The sequence below is a fragment of the Oncorhynchus masou genome, chromosome 1 (assembly GCF_036934945.1).
Source record: "Oncorhynchus masou masou isolate Uvic2021 chromosome 1, UVic_Omas_1.1, whole genome shotgun sequence".
In the NCBI taxonomy this organism is placed as follows: domain Eukaryota; kingdom Metazoa; phylum Chordata; class Actinopteri; order Salmoniformes; family Salmonidae; genus Oncorhynchus; species Oncorhynchus masou.
Window position 1 is genome coordinate 35,991,323 of NC_088212.1, and position 16,838 is coordinate 36,008,160.

At 41.0% G+C, this 16,838-nt stretch overlaps 1 protein-coding gene across 1 annotated transcript in view; it reads left to right on the forward strand.

Moving 5' to 3' along the window:
• Positions 1-15,888, forward strand: part of LOC135543241 (5-hydroxytryptamine receptor 7-like) — a 40,393-nt gene extending 24,505 nt beyond the window's left edge. Inside the window, exon 2 of the mRNA XM_064970369.1 lies at positions 13,226-15,888. Within this exon, the coding sequence (XP_064826441.1) occupies positions 13,226-13,964 (739 nt within the window). The 3' untranslated portion in view covers positions 13,965-15,888. The remainder of the gene's footprint in view (positions 1-13,225) is intronic.
• Positions 15,889-16,838: the final 950 nt, after the last annotated feature.

Sequence of the window (16,838 nt, forward strand, 5' to 3'; positions counted from 1 at the left end):
ATCCATTTCTCCATACAGAATCCCCCTCCATACAGGGGGGTTCTACTAAGCTATATGGAATTGTTTTAAGAAGGTCATACCATGGATCATTTATGTGTATCATTTATGTGATTTGGACCCCTTGAAGTATTTTTTTATTTTTTTAAACATTTAAAAAAAAAAAATATATGTTTTTGCCCTACACTACAGATGATTTTGTGAGAAGATCCAGTTTTGGGATGCCTCATGGTGTGACAAACACCGCTCAAGCTCTTTCACCTTTCACCACAAATGCGGAAGTGCGACAAAGGCGGAATGCTGTTTAAGACACATCCAATGCAAGAAACGGATATCTCTATCTGGTACTTGACACGTTTTTTATGGATATTTTTTTATTGTACTAATTACATTTCCGCGTTGGCGTGGACATCGACCTCAGGGGGTTAAGGTCATAGGGCATCATGAACTTTATCCAGTACCAGGACACGTTTGTTTGTGTGTGTGTGTTTCTGTGATTTGGTGTTGGTATAGTGCTCTCCAGCCAAGGATACTAGAGAGACACAGATACAGTTCCTTCGGAAAGTATTCAGACCCCATGAATCTTTCCACATTTTGTTAGGTTACAGCCTTATTCTAAAATATATATTTTTTAAGTATAATGGTTAGAGCGTTGGGTCAGTAACCTAAAGGTTTCTGGATCGAATTTCTGAGCTGAAAAGGTAAAAACTGTCGTTCTGCCCCTGAGCAAGACAGTTAACCCACTGCTTCCCGGGTGCCGAAGACGTGGATGTCGATTAATGCAGCCCCCGCACCTCTCTGATTCAGAGGGGTTAAGTTAAATGTGGAAGACACAGTTCAGTTGAAGGCATTCAGTTGTACAACTGACTAGGTATTCCCCTTTCTCAAGCTCTGTCAGGTTGGAGGGGAGCGTTGCTGTACAGCTATTTTCAGGTCTCTCCAGAGATGTTATAACGGGTTCAAGTCCAGGCTCTGACTGGGCCACTCAAGGACATTCAGAGACTTGTCCCAAAGCCACTCCTGCGTTGTCTTAGCTTTGTGCTTAGGGTCATTCGCCCCCAGCGCTTTGGAGCAGGTTTTCATTAAGGATCTCTCTCTACTTTGCTCCGTTCATCTTTGCCTCAATCCTGACTAGTCTCCCAGTCCCTGCTGCTAAAAGAATCCCCACAGCATGATGCTGCCGCCGCCATGCTTCACCGTAGGAATGGTGCCAGGTTCCCTCCAGACGTGGCACTTGGCATTCAGAGTTTAAACTTGGTATCATCAGACCAGAGAATCTTGTTTCTCATGGTTATAGAGTTTGGATGCCTTTTGGTCAAACTCCAAGCGGGCTGTCATGTGCCTTTTACTGAGGAGTGGCTTTCGTCTGGCCACTCTACCATAAAAGCCTGATTGGTGGTGTGCTGCAGAGATTGTTGTCCTTCTGGAAGGTTCTCCTATCTCCACAGAGGAACTCTAGAGCTCTGTCAGAGTGACCATCGGGTTCATGGTCACCTCCCTGACCAAGGCCCTTCTCCCCCAGATTGCTCAGTTTGGCCAGATTCCAAACTTCTTCCATTTAAGAATGATGGGGGCCACTGTGTCCTTGAGGACATTCAATGCTGGCAAAATGTTTTTGTACTCTTCCCCAGATCTGTGCCTTGACACAATCCTGTCTCGGAGCTCTACGGACAATTGCTTTGACCTCATGGCTTGGTTTTAGCTCTGGCAGGCACTGTCAACTGTGGGACCTTATATAGACAGGTGTGTGCCTTTCCAAATCTTGTCCAATCAATTGAATTTACCACAGTTGGACTCCAATAAAATTGTAGAAACATCTCAAGGATGATCAATGGAAACAGGATGCACCAGAGCTCAATTTTGAGTCTCATAGCAATGTGTCTGAATACTTATGTAAATAAGGTATTTCTGTTTTGAAAATTTGCAAAAATGTCTAAAAACCTGTTTTTGCTTTGTCATTATGGGGTATTGTGTGTAGATTGCTGAGGATTTGTTATTTATTTAATCTATTTTAGAATATGACTGTAATGTGACAAAATGTGGAAAAAGTCAAGGGGTCTGAATACTGTCCGCATGCACTGTTTAAGTACATCCCTGTGGACATGTAGAATTATCATGTTGGTTAACAGTCTTCCACACAAATTATGATTGGCAGTGAATATTTGGTGTGTGTGTGTGTGTGTGTGTGTGTGTGTGTGTGTGTGTGTGTGTGTGTGTGTGTGTGTGTGTGTGTGTGTGTGTGCGTGCGTGCGTGCGTGCGTGTGTGCGTGCGTGTATGTGCGTGCATCTACTCTACACATTACACTTCCACATATTCGGTGATAGTATTCACTCTCAATTCCAAAACGTATCATTTAGAATTATGATGTTGCTGCAATATGACCACATTTTCCTGCTTCCCTAATCACAACCACTGACACAGGGAGAGAACATAAAGTACCATTATGATGTTGTAAATTTCCTGTGAATCACAGATGCAACCAGTTTTTCTTGTAGCTTTTAAAATGAGTAAAGGCAAGGGCAGGAAAGGTAATCTTCTCTCAATTAACAAATAGGCTACTTATTTCATGCTGGAATAGACTGTCAGTACTTTGACACCCACTTAGTAGTTTACAATAGGCCATAGCAGAGTGGAAACATTTCTATAAATAAAAACCCTTTCACTTAATGTAGAATAACCTAGCTAAGTTTATTTTATGAATCCTCAAACAATCCATCAATGCTACTTTAAATGTACATATGTAGTATGAAAGCAGATCTGTTATATGTTATCCATAGATGCCTGTTACAATCTATGTTCACTGTGTGAGAGTACACTTTGTGTTTGCTCACCTGAAAAGGTACACTTCAGGTGTTTATCTACGAGGATAATATAAAGCATAGAGATAACAATTCCTGGCAATATTAAAACTTGTCCCAACTTGTAAAGATAATGAAAAAGATAGAGGGTATGAGCATAAGCGACACCAAATGTGTTTGAAGAGATAAACAATATTGTTTTTCACTGTAAAATGTCCCTGGTAATGGGTAATATTGAGATATAGTTGAGAGTTATGTTGTAGTATATATATATATATATATTATCTTTCTTTTTTGCCCTAATCTTTCAGTAATATTTTGTGTTTGCAGCAAAAAAGGTAAAACTACACACAGTACCAGCAGATGGACTTTCTGTGACATATTTTTTCTGTGACGCAAGTGGATTATTCTGAGTAAAACAAAGACTTACCAATGTCTACCTCTGCCAGTACAAGTTTGTTTCCTTGTAGGAACATGAATGTCACCACAAAAAACACTGAAACATTGTTGGTCTACATTGATAAAACCTTATGTCTTAGTCACTTATCACTTTCTGTTTGCTGAATTTAGGGCAGTAGACATATTGATATATACTCCAGGGAAGGCTTTCACATACTGTAACATAACCAATGTATCTTATCTTTCCGACTATAGCCTAGCTATCTAGCTCGAGACATTTCCCATAAATGTCAAAAGTACAGAGAGAGAGACATGTTCAGAGTCTGAGCAGATATTTAGAATGCCGTGTGAAGGACACAGGAGGGGAAAAAGCATAACTTTCCACTGTAAGATGTCTTTTCTGCTGTTCTATAAAACATGTTATCACGTGTGCTGATGGCACGATCAGGCTGTTTTGAAAAACTGATGCCTCCGTCTTACAGTTCTTTGAAGGAAATCTGAATTCTACCCCTCTCTCTCTCTCTCTCTCTCTCTCTCTCTCTCTCTCTCTCTCTTTTTACGATGTTGACCTGCAAAGTTCTGTTAGGGTTTTAGTAAAAGTGTTTATGGTCCCCCTTAGAGGATGCAATGCAGATCCCATTCCATTAAGAGGTTCCATTTGACACAGCGACAGTTGAAGTCGGAAGTTTACATACACCTTAGCCAAATACATTTAAACTAAGTTTTTCACAATTCCTGACATTTAATCCTAGTAAGAATTCCCTATCTTAGGTCAGTTAGGATTACCACTTTATTTTAAGAATAATAGTAGAGAGAATGATTTATTTCAGCTTTTATTTCTTTCATCACAGTCCCAGGGGGTCAGAAGTTTACATACACTCAAATAGTATTTGGTAGCATTGCCTTTACATTTTTTAACTTGGGACAAATGTTTTGGGTAGCCTTCTACAAGCTTCCCACAATAAGTTGGGTGAATTTTGGCCCATTCCTCCTGACAGAGCTGGTGTAACTGAATCAGGTTTGTAGGCCTCCTTGCTCGCACAAGCTTTTTCAGTTCTGCCCACAAATCTTCTATGGGATTGAGGTCAGGGCTTTGTGATGGCCACTCCAATACCTTGACTTTGTTGTCCTTAATCCATTTTGCCACAACTTTGGAAGTGTGCTTGGGATCATTGTCCATTTGGAAGACCCATTTGCGACCAAGCTTTAACTTCCTGACTGATGTCTTGAGATGTTGCTTCAATATATCTACATACTTTTCCTACCTCATGATGCCATTTATTTTGTGAAGTGCACCAGTCCCTCCTGCAGCAAAGCACCCCCAAAGCTTGATGCCGCCACCCCCGTGCTTCACGGTTGGGATGGTGTTCTTCGGCTTACAAGCCTCCCTCTTTTTCCTCCAAACATTACGATGGTCACTATGGCCAAACAGTTCTATTTTTGTTTCATCAGACCTGAGGACATTTCTCCAAAAAGTACGGACTTTGTCCCCATGTGCAGTTGCAAACCGTAGTCTGGAGTTTTTATGGCAGTTTTGGAGCAGTGGCTTCTTCCTTGCTGAGCGGGCTTTCAGGTTATGTTGATATAGGACTAATTTTTACTGTGGATCTTCACAAGGTCTTTTGCTGTTGTTTTGAGATTGATTTGCACTTTTCGCCACTAAGTACTTTCATCTCTAGGAGACAGAATGCGTCTCCTTCCAATGACGGCTGCGTGGTCCCATGGTGTATATATTTGTGTACTATTGTTTGTACAGATGAACGTGGAACCTCCAGGCATTTGGAAATTGCTCCCAAGGATGAACCAGATTTGTGGAGGTCTACAATTTCTGGCTGATTGCTTTTGATTTTCCCATGATGTCAAGCAAAGAGGCACTGAGTTGGAAGGTGGGCCTTGAAATACATCCACAGGTACACCTCCAATTGACTCAAATGATGTCAATTAGCCTATCAGAAGCTTATAAAGCCATGACATCATTTTCTGGAATTTTCCAAGCTGTTTAAAAGCACAGTCAACTTAGTGTATGTTAACTTCTGACCCACCTGGAATTGTGATACAGTGAATTATAAGTGAAATAATCTGTCTGTAAACAATTGTTGGAAAAATGACTTGTGTCATGCACAAAGTAGATGTCCTAATCGACTTGCCAAAACTATAGTTTGTTAACACGAAATTTGTGGAGTGGTTGAAAAACGAGTTTAATGACTCCAACCTAAGTGTATGTAAACTTCCGACTTCAACTGTATATACAGTATATACACATTCTTAAAATAAAGTGGTGATCCTAACTGCCCTAAGACAGTGAACTTTTACTAGGATTAAATGTCAGGAATTGCAAAAAACTGAGTTTAAATGTATTTCGCAAAGGTGTATGTAAACTTCCGACTTCAACTGTAGCACATTGCGTAATTAACAGTACGATGTAGATTACACAGAATAAAGGGTAAAGCAAGCATGGACCACCATGATTGGATTGAAGCCATGGACTAGTTAAAGCATACATATTCAGCTTCCATCGATAGATGTCGTTGTATGATAATGAAGAAAGAGTTGACACATTCATGAATATTTGAGTGACCATTTTAGGACCCTCACTAAATGAGTTCGGTTCTATAATTATTTTTTTTCTCTCGGTATAATTACCCGCAATATCCAGAGGAAACGATAGAGCTTATTATCTAATCACAAACTCATATACACACACACTATAATTAAATTTGACATACACACCTGCTCTCATATGTAAAGTGACAGACCAGCTGTGCACTGTATTAGTGCGCCCATTAGACATTTATCGTTTCGACAGTAATAGCCGGCTATTATCTTTATCTGTGGGAAACTCTATAAACTCCAATGGTGCAGGTGGTTTCTGAGGCCTGTAATGATCCACTGGACCATAAAACATCAACGTTTTATTGACCAATACACAGTACCAGCCACTGAACAGGCTGGTTGGTGTGAGGAAGGAAGCAAGAGAGACAACAGAAGAGAGGAAATCTAACATTTCAGGATATTATGTACTCAAGAGGTTTCAGGGGCAAGGGTTACTGCTCAAACATCCTCCACTTGTAAAGTGGAAAGTGTCGATGAGGCACAGGTCAGACAAATATTAGGTCTACAGATGATATTGTGCTTAAGGCTGGTATGTTTCAGCACCTGCAAGGTAAAAAAAAAAAAAATGTCAACACACATGGTCATAAAAAAAGTTAAGAATCCAATAGTGTCACAGGGTAGGGAACAATGGTATGGAAGCCGAAGCACATGTGTAGTATTTATTTATTTAAAAATACTTCATCTGTGCTTGATGGCACATTGCTCTTGGCTCTTGATCATTCTCTCAATCTGCATTCTCAATCAAATTCTCAAAGTATTTGAAAAAATAAATAGATAAAACCGTCCAGGGGTGACTCAGTCAGTGTGTAAGAGACAAGGCCAGTTTATATGGGCACTTACAGCTCCTAACTGACCTCTCCGCTCACTAATTTTAACCTTGACCTGGCCAGCGATTGGCTAGACAGCCAGGGTCAGTCAAGTGTCCATACACATACTAAGAGGGGCAGGCGTTAATGGGAGAAAGCCCAATTAAAAGGCCTTTTTCTTTTTTTGCTAAGTTAAGATAGGAGTTATTAGGTCACTGGTGTCATTATACAGGCACATTTGTGAGAGTCGTTAGAAGTCAACCCCTTTCTCTTGAGATCTGCAACAAGGTAGTGTTGTCAATGAGATGTAGGAGGACTTGTAAAGCAATGGCAGCATACTTTAATACAGAGCTATTCAGTATGAAGATGTGCTGAAGTTGCTGTTTTTCTGTGCATTCAAGTTTTTCCATGGCACTGACATTTTCTTTATATGTAGCAAACAAACCATGAAGCAAGCAGCAAATGTACTGAACGTTGAAGGAAAAACAGCAACATGACAGTTCCCGCGTTCTGAGAAAAATGAACTTCTTTTCAGATTAGCATCAGCCCTGGCTGCACATGTGCGTTTCGTTCAAATCCACTGCTCTCTCATCTGTACAAATATAGGACGTGGTTATTGCAGATGCACATGACGTCTGATATTTTTACTGAAGCAGAACGCCATTTGAAAAACTCAATCCAATTATTTTGTTGATACTGAAATCCTCCCTTTAAGATAAACCCAATTTATTAGAAAGTTACAGAATTCTACTCTTATTCTTAGAAAGATACTCTATGTAGGCCTAAAAACTATCCAGCCGACTATATTTATTTTTTAGTGCGCTGCTTTTTTAAGAGGGAAGCCATTCCAAATGAGCCACTCCAGCCCAGTTAAATATTTCACCATGTTTCCTATCTCAGACATAAAAAGCTTGAGTGGTGCTCCTGGCTCCTGGAGGTGAGTGACAGCCACTACAACCATGATGTGCATCCAGGCCCTTCCATTCTGCATGTGTGTAGAAAATAGTTCCACTTTACTGTGCTTCACTAGCCTAGCAGAAGTAATGGAACTCTCCATTAGCTTAGCCACTCTGTTTGTCTAGGGCATTGTAATCCCCTAGGGCTCAGGAACACAACAACTGTGGATAGGCCCTAATCCATCTGCAAAGAAAAGCTGCAAAAAAAGAAGAGCTCAACTACATTTGATAAGAGCTGTCCCTCTTCTGTCTCTATCTGGCTCAGTGATAAGTGGTGACATTCTATCAGGGGGTGCATCCCGAATCGCACCCTATTACCTATAGAGTGCACTATTTTTAATCAGGGACATAGGGCTATGTTCAAAAGTAGTGCACTGTGAAGGAAATAGGTTGCAACCAGTGTGATTCACCTGTTTCCACTGTGTATTCTGGGGAGGTGATAATAACTAATAGACATCTGTGGTGACATATTCATGATCACCTTGATGTTGGACTGGACTGTTTCCCTCATGTGTTTTTTTGCGGTGACACTGGAAATGCATGTTGGGATAGCAAATCTCGATTTACAAAAAACATTCAGATCATGTAAAAGCAGGGAGCCAAGTTATTAGAGTGTTGGGCCAGTAACTGAAAGATTGCTGGATTGAATCCCTGAGCTGAGAAGATAAAAATCTGTAGTTCTGCCCCTGAGCAAGGCAGTTAACCCACTGTTCGCCGGGTGCCGAATACATGGATGTCGATTATGGCAGACCCCTGCACCTCTCTGATGTAGAGGGGTTGGGTTAAATGTGGAAGACACATTTCAGTTGAAAGCATTCAGTTGTACAACTGACTAGGTATCTTTCCTTTCCCTAAAACAGAAAGCCTGAGATTGTGCTACCCGTGGGATATGAACCCGGATCACCCACAGGAACAACCAACATCTTAGACTGTTAGATTGAGAGGATATTCCCTCTTGGGCTGAAGGCAGACACAGGTGTTAAAGTTCGCAGGCGGGGCTACCTCATCACGTAACCATGACTGACTCATGTCTGCTACATATGTTTCATGAGTCACTATATCGAGGAGTTTGACTGACAAAAGTATAAAATACTTGCATTCCAGCATATGTAAATCAGTCTAATTCTGTAGGGGCAAAGATGGCGATATTAGTGTCCAAATTACGATTGGTTCGTAAAACGTCCGTTATCATGGAAAGGCCAAGCAGTATGAGGCACTGATACAGAATCACTCATGTGTTTTACTTTTCCCACAGATTTTTGTGTTGTTTAATAAAACATTTATGGCACAGAGAGAGGCATTACCGTGGCAGCCATCATGTTTTTTTTCTGAATTTCCTCAGAAGATAACCTAGTACAGTTTAAGTCGTATGTTTACATACACCCTAGCCAAATGCATCTAAACTCAGTTTTTCACAATTCTTGACATTTAATCCGAGTAGAAATTCCCTGTCTTAGGTCTGTTAGGATCACTACTTTATTTTAAGAATGTGAAATGTCAGAATAATAGTAGAGAGAATTATTTATTTAATCTTTTATTTCTTTCATCACAGTCCCAGTGGGTCAGAAGTTTACATACACTCAATTAGTATTTGGCAGCATTGCCTTTAAATTGTTTAACTTGGGTCAAACATTTTGGGTAGCCTCCCACAAGCTTCCCACAATAAGTTGGGTGAATTTTCCCATTCCCCCTGACAGAGCTGGTGTAACTGAGTCAGGTTTGTAGGCCTCCTTGCTCACACACACTTTTTCAGTTCTGCCCACAAATGTTCTATGGGATTGAGGTCAGGGCTTTGTGATGGCCACTCCAATACCTTGACTTTGTTGTCCTTAAGCCATTTTGCCACAACTTTGGAAGTATGCTTGGGGTCATTGTCCATTTGGAAGACCCATTTGCGACCAAGCTTTAACTTCCTGACTGATGTCTTGAGATGTTGCTTCAATATATTCACAGAATGTTCCCTTCCTCATGATGCCATTTATTTTGTAAAGTGCACTAGTCCCTCCTGCAGCAAAGCACCCCCACAACATTATGCTGCAACCCCCTTGCTTCATGATTGGGATGGTGTTCTTCGGCTTGCAAGCCTCCCCCTTTTTCCTCCAAACATAACGATGGTCATTATGGCCAAACAGTTCTATTTTTGTTTAATCAGACCAGAGGACATTTCTCCAAAAAGTACGATCTTTGTCCACATGTGCTGTTGCAAACCGTCGTCTGGCTTTTTTATGTTGGTTTTTCAGCAGTGGCTTCTTCCTTCCTGAGCGGGCTTTCAGGTTATAGTACTCATTTTACTGTGGATATAGATAATTTTGTGCCTGTTTCCTCCAGCATCTTCACAAGGCCCTTTGCTGTTGTTCTGGGATTGATTTGCACTTTTCGCACGAAGTACATTCATCTCTAGGAAACAGAACGCGTCTCCTTCCTGAGTGGTATGACGGCCGCATAGTCCCATGGTGTTTATACTTGCGTACTATTGTTTGTACAGATGAACGTGGTACCTTCAGGTGTTTGAAAATTGCTCCCAAGGATGAACCAGACTTGTGGAGGTCTACAACATTTTTTTCTGAGGTCTTGGCTGATTTCTTTTGATTTTCCCATGATGTCAAGCAAAGAGGCACTGCGTTTGAAGGTAGGCCTCTAAATACATCCACAGGTTCACCTCCAATTGACTCAAATTATGTCAATTAGCCTATCAGACACTTCTAACGCTATCATTTTCTGGAATTTTCCAAGCTGTTTAAAACATCTTCGGGATAGGGGGCAGCATTTCCACTTTTGGATAAATAGTGTGCCCAAATTCAACTTCCTGCTACTCATCCCCAGAATATAAAATATGCATATTATTTGTAGATTTGGATAGAAAACACTCTGAAGTTTCTAAAACTGTTTGAATCATATCTGTGAGTATAACAGAACTTATGTAGCAGGCAAAACCCAGAGGACAAACCATTCAGATATAATTTTTCACTGTCTATTCAATTTGTTTTTCATTGGGAAACCAGATTTCTAAGGGAATTGTTTGCAGTTCCTACCGCTTCCACTGGATGTCACCAGTCTTTCGAAATTGGTTGAGGTTATTCCTTTGAATGAGTGTCACATCATGTGCACTTTTTGAGAGTGGTGCATGACTCGAAAAGTAGCGTCAGTTTGTTGTCTTCCTGTATTGAACACAGATAGTCCCGTCTTCAATTTGATCGATTATTAACATTTAAAAATACCTAAAGTTGTATGACAAAAGTAGTTTGAAATGTTTTGGCAAAATTTACAGGTAACTTTTGAGATATTTTGTAGTGACGTTGCGCTAATCGGAAGCTGTGTTTTTTCTGATCAAACGCGCCCAATAAATGGACATTTTGGATATATATCGACGGAATTAATCGGGGGGAAAAAGGACCAGTTGTGATGTTTATGGGACATATTGGAGTGCCAAAAAAGAAGCTCATCAAAGGTAAGGCATGATTTATATTTTATTTCTGCGTTTTGTGTCGCGCCTGCAGGGTTGAAATATGCTACTCTCTCTTTGTTTACTATTGTGCTATCATCAGATAATAGCATCTTATGCTTTCGCCGAAAAGCCTTTTTGAAATCTGACATGTTGGCTGGATTCACAACGAGTGTAGCTTTAATTTGGTATCTTACATGTGTGACTTAATGAAAGTTAGATTTTTATAATAGTTTATTTGAATTTGGCGCTCTGCATTTTCCCTGGCTATTGGCCAAGTGGGACGCAAGCATCCCGCCTATCCCAGAGAGGCACAGTCAACTTAGCGTATGTAAACTTCTGACCCACTGGAATTGTGATACAGTGCATTATAAGTAAAATAATCTGTTTGTAAACAATTGTTGGAAAAATGACTTGTGTCATGCACAAAGTAGGTGTCCTAACCGACTTGCCAAAACTATAGTTTGTGAACAAGAAATTTGTGGAGTGGTTGAAAAACAAGTTTTAATGACTCCAACCTAAGAGTATATAAACTTCCTACTTCAACTGTATATCTATTCTGTTCTACTGTGGCCTGCATCATGTATCCATTTAACTTGGGCTACCCCCGGATATATGAAAAACTCATTCAGTCTTACCACAGCTGTGTACATGCACTGGGACTGACTGAGAGAGAGAGAGAGAGTTTAAAACCAATGTTTGTTTTGCATTAGTCAGAGTTGAGGTGGGGGAGTGAGTGGAGTGGTGGTGGCATGACTGTGGCGTTGTGTAACCTAGTTATGACACACACAACCATATTGGGTGTTGCTGTCTCTTTCCCTTCTTTTTTGGAAGACTTCTAGGAAACATGGAGTCCATTCTCAGTCAATGTCAATCACTACTGTCTATTGAGAGTAGATAACCGGTCTGTAACCTAACGCTCAGATATTGTACCCCTCCGGTTTGTGCGAAGGATAATTGTCCACGAAACATCACATTTTAGAGGTTTAGGTCTTAAAAAAATGTAATTCCGGAGCCAGTGGTGGAAAAAGTACCCAATTGTCATACTTAAGTAAAAGTGAAGTAAAATAGAAAAGACTCAAGTAAAAGTGAAAGTCACCCAGTAAAATCATACTAGAGTAAAAGTAAAAAGTATTTGGTTTTAAATATACCCAAGTATAAATAATTTCAAATTCCTTATATTAAGCAAACCAGACGGTGCGATCTTCTTGTTTAACATTTACAGATAGCCAGAGGCACACTCCAACACTCAGACATAATTTGCAAACAAAGCATGTGTGTTTAATGAGTCTGCCAGATCAGATGCAGTAGGGATGACCAGGGATTTTATCTTTAAGTGCATGAATTATACACTTTTCCTGTCTTGCTAAGTATTCAAAACGAGTACTTTTTGGTGTCAGGGAAAATGTATTCAGTAAAGTACATTATTCCTTCAGGAATGTAGTGAAGTAAAAGTAAAAGACATAAATAGTAAAGTACAGATACCCTAAAAAACTACTTAAGTCGTACTTTAAAGTATTTCTACTTAAGTACTTTACACCACTGGCCGAAGCCTTTTACAACCGTGATCCGATGGGATTTGTTTTAAGCCATTCCCCGATAATGCACAGCCTGATAATGCACATTCCCCGATAATGCACAGCCTATTGCTTACATATAGTACAGTACACTATACATTTGAATTCCCTAAAGTCAGTACAGTGTTGTCAGTACATTGTACCCCAAGAGCTGCTCTTATGACCAGAACAGTAGTTCTGTAGATTCCTTTAAGCCTCTTTACAGAAGGGTAAGGAGTCAATGGCTCTTAAAAGGATGATGGAGCTTACACTTGACCATCATATTAAAGAGAGTGTTTTTTTCTTTGAAATGAATAATAAACTCTTTGATGTACTGTACAAGGCTAAGACTACGAGCAGCCTTGATGTATTTAGGGCGGGAGGCTGCTCTTTTGTTGCTCAAGGTAATGATAAATAAGCAGTGCTGTAGTGTTTTTTCAGAGGGGACAAAACTTTGTAAAAACAAGCAGATGATAGAGGAGACTCAAACAATTGCAAAAACAGGCAGGAGATTCATTGTACTAATTTCAGAGTATAGTACTCCTTATTATGCTGCCCTAGTGTCTTTATGTTTTGCATTGTATGTAGCCTGCTTGCATTTCTAAATGGGATAATAAAGTTTATCTGGCTAAATTATTTGTGTTTCTTCTCTCTCAGGTATCTGGGGATCACCCGCCCCCTCACATACCCAGCCAGGCAGAACGGCCAGCTGATGGCCAAGATGATCCTGGGGGTGTGGCTGGTGTCCGCCTCCATCACCCTGCCACCCTTCTGCGGCTGGGCCAAGAACGTCCACGCGGGCGGCGTGTGCCTCATCAGCCAGGACTTTGGTTATACCATCTACTCCACGGCTGTGGCCTTCTACATCCCCATGCTCGTCATGCTCTTCATGTACTACAAGATTTTCAGGGCCGCCCGCAAGAGCGGCCTCAAGCACCGCTTCACCGACTTCACCCGGCGCGAGCGGCTGGAGACGGTGGCAAGCGAGGCACTGAGGATGCAAGGCCTGAAGCCGCAGGGCGTGGCCGAGGAATGTGCGGTGCTGTCCCGTCTGCTGACCCGCGAGCGCCGCAACATCTCCATCTTCAAAAGGGAGCAGAAGGCTGCCACCACGCTGGGGGTGATCGTGGGCGTGTTCTCCATCTGCTGGCTGCCCTTCTTCATCCTGTCCACGGCCAGGCCCTTCATCTGCGGAGTGGAGTGCAGCTGTGTGCCCATCTGGCTGGAGAGGTTCCTCCTCTGGCTGGGCTACGCCAACTCCCTCATGAACCCCTTCATCTACGCCTTCTTTAACCGGGACCTGCGCTCCACCTACAAGGATCTGCTGCGATGCCGCTACCGCAACATCAACCGACGCCTGTCCGCCGTAGGTGTGCACGAGGCCCTTAAGGTGTAGGAGGAAGAGGACGATGACAAGGATAGTTTGGGGCCCCAGAAGCATCCAAGGAATTTCTAATCCTGTCCTCATTGTAAAGACAACTGGCTGCTACTCTCTGTGATTGTATAATAGAGGCTGAGGGATGACCTGTGACCTGTGGCTGTAGATAAAGACAGAGACAGACTGTTAATACCTCTCTAACCCGCTGTAGAGACACAGAGACAAGGCCATCACTTAGGTCTGTGTCTGTCTGACACACACAATCATTCTATTTTGGGACACAAAACCATAGACCGTATTTGATGGCCTATTCAAGTTGACACTGGCTTTGTGCATATGCTACAATTCAGTCCTGACTTCATATTCATGTCAGGAAGATGATGCATTGAGAAATCACATGCGGTCATTAAAAGCATGGGCTGCAAATGGATTTCTGCACAATGACATTTGCTCAATTAATGCTTGCGCAAGGGGTGCCATTGGCTGTTGACTTAAACCAGTGAAGGTCACAGAATCTGTATCTATGTAACTGTTTCCAGTTCAACTTGTCTGTCGTCTAGTAGGTGATGATGGTGAACAATTGAAAGTGGTCTGTATAGGAACATGTGAATCTATTATTTTTTGGAGGCAGGCAAGTGTTTAATGCTCACCAGCACAACCACTGCAAAACAGAAAGCATCCATTGTCAGTTTATTTTCAGACATGCCTTTGAACACATCTATCTCTGCAAAGTCAACCCAATGGACACCCACACAGACCCAGGGGAAACACACACAGTACATGGCCAAGATTATATATTCCTTTGGAATATAAATCGTAATGTGAATGAAGGCTAACAAACAAAATTGAATCTTGTAATGTTACCACAAAGCACTTGAGGATGGTAGGGATAACAAGCCTGTGATTTGACGTGATTTAATGGGGAAGATGTTAGAGAGGTGGTACAACAAGTAGGCCTAATGGTTAGAGTTGGAGAATGTTCTGGAACAAGCTACATACATCTCTGAGAAATGCCCATTTACAAAATCCACAGGAATCCTCACCATTTCATTTGGCATTCATTGTTCAGTGGATTCTGCTTGAAGCTCACATCTGTCTAACATGCTATGCATTATCCGTGAAGATAATCCAGAATGTTGTGCATAGTCAGTTTGACATAGCTCAGCAGCACAGTGGTTCATACTTCACTTCACCCTAGCACATTTAGGCACATACATGTAAAACATGTAGAAGGTGCCCACTGGGCACACACTCGTTGAATCAACATTGTTTCCACGCCATTCTAATTAAATGATGTTGAACCAACGTGGAGTAGACGTTGAATTGACGTCTGTGCCCAGCGGGTGATGACAGATCTTAAACATTTTCTCCAAGTTGAGTTTTCACAACACACAAACAGTTGGTTGTCTGCACGAAACAGACAGATTTTCCCTACTGATTTGATTGTGTTATAACAAAAGCTTATCAAATTGTTCAACTATGATCCACTAAGGAAAGGCACTCATTGTGCTGATGAGGTTCTCCCAACAAGGAATGAGTCCACCCATCAAAGTCTTCATCGCTAATGCCTGAAGCAGCAGGTGTTGCTACTTCTGCTCTCTTTCATAGCAGGATGTGGTCAAAACTTTTATGAACTCTGCATCAACTTGGTTTATTCACAACTCTGTTCTGTTGTAATCTGTGTAAAAAAATTGTATAGTTGAAGCAGTGTGTGCTTTTCTCTACCTCGATTTTCGGAAAATACTTGTTAATTATTATTGCAAACAGATATATTCCTGGCTTGCACTAAATTTTGTCATATGATTCCTTGTTATTTAAGTGTCTAGTGTCGACGGCATTCATTGACATACCCTTCTACAACTGCTTTGCGAACGTTATTCTCCAAAATGTACCTGGAGAAATTAGAGTATATTTCTTTCATCACTTTGTAAATAAAGCAGCACTTGGTTTAAAATCAAAAATGGGTTTCTGCCAGAATGCACATATATTCCACAGTCACTCAGATATGTATGTGGTCATAAACTATTTAATACCCATAGATTTAAAAGCTCTGCCAGCTGTTTCACACTTAAAACAAGTGTTAAGGTTTTCTTCTGGTGAAGGAGAGGAGGACCAAAATGCAGCGTGGTTATTATTAAACATCTTTAATAAAGATGATAACGAACATTACAAAAACGTAACGTGAACAACCAAAACAGCCCTATCTGATGCAAACAGAGACAGGAACAATCACCCACAAAACACTCAAAGAATATGGCTGCCTAAATATGGTTCCCAATCAGAGACAACGATAAACACCTGCCTCTGATTGAGAACCACTCCAGGCAACCATAGACTTTTCTAGACAACCCCATTAACCACAATCCCATAACCTACAAAAAAAACCTAGACAAAGCACACCACTAAAATAACCCGTCACACCCTGGCCTGACCAAAAGTAATAAAGAAAACACAAATACTAAGACCAGGGCGTGACAACAAGCCTTATCTTACACTTTAAAACAAGAAGCCTTCACAAACCACGTTTCCATCCACAGTTTTAATGCGAGTCACAACAACTTTGATGGAAACAAGATGTTTTGGTGTAATTAGCCTAATGGCCTAATTATTTTGTTTGACATGGTGGGGTCTTTTTGTGTCTGCACACGCCTTTATGTGCAAATATATATATTTATATATAATAACAATCATATCGAAGTCAATTTGGAGTCAGGCGATGAGATGGTATGTGGTCCTCGCACTACGACTGCAGTTTAATAGGCTACAGATTAAATAAGTTATGGTGAACTTCACAGGGTGTTGAAAGTGCACGGTGATGAGCTTGACGATGCTTTCCAATAAATATAGAGGGTCTTATTCTGGTGACATGATGAGCGATGCTTAACTGCTGTT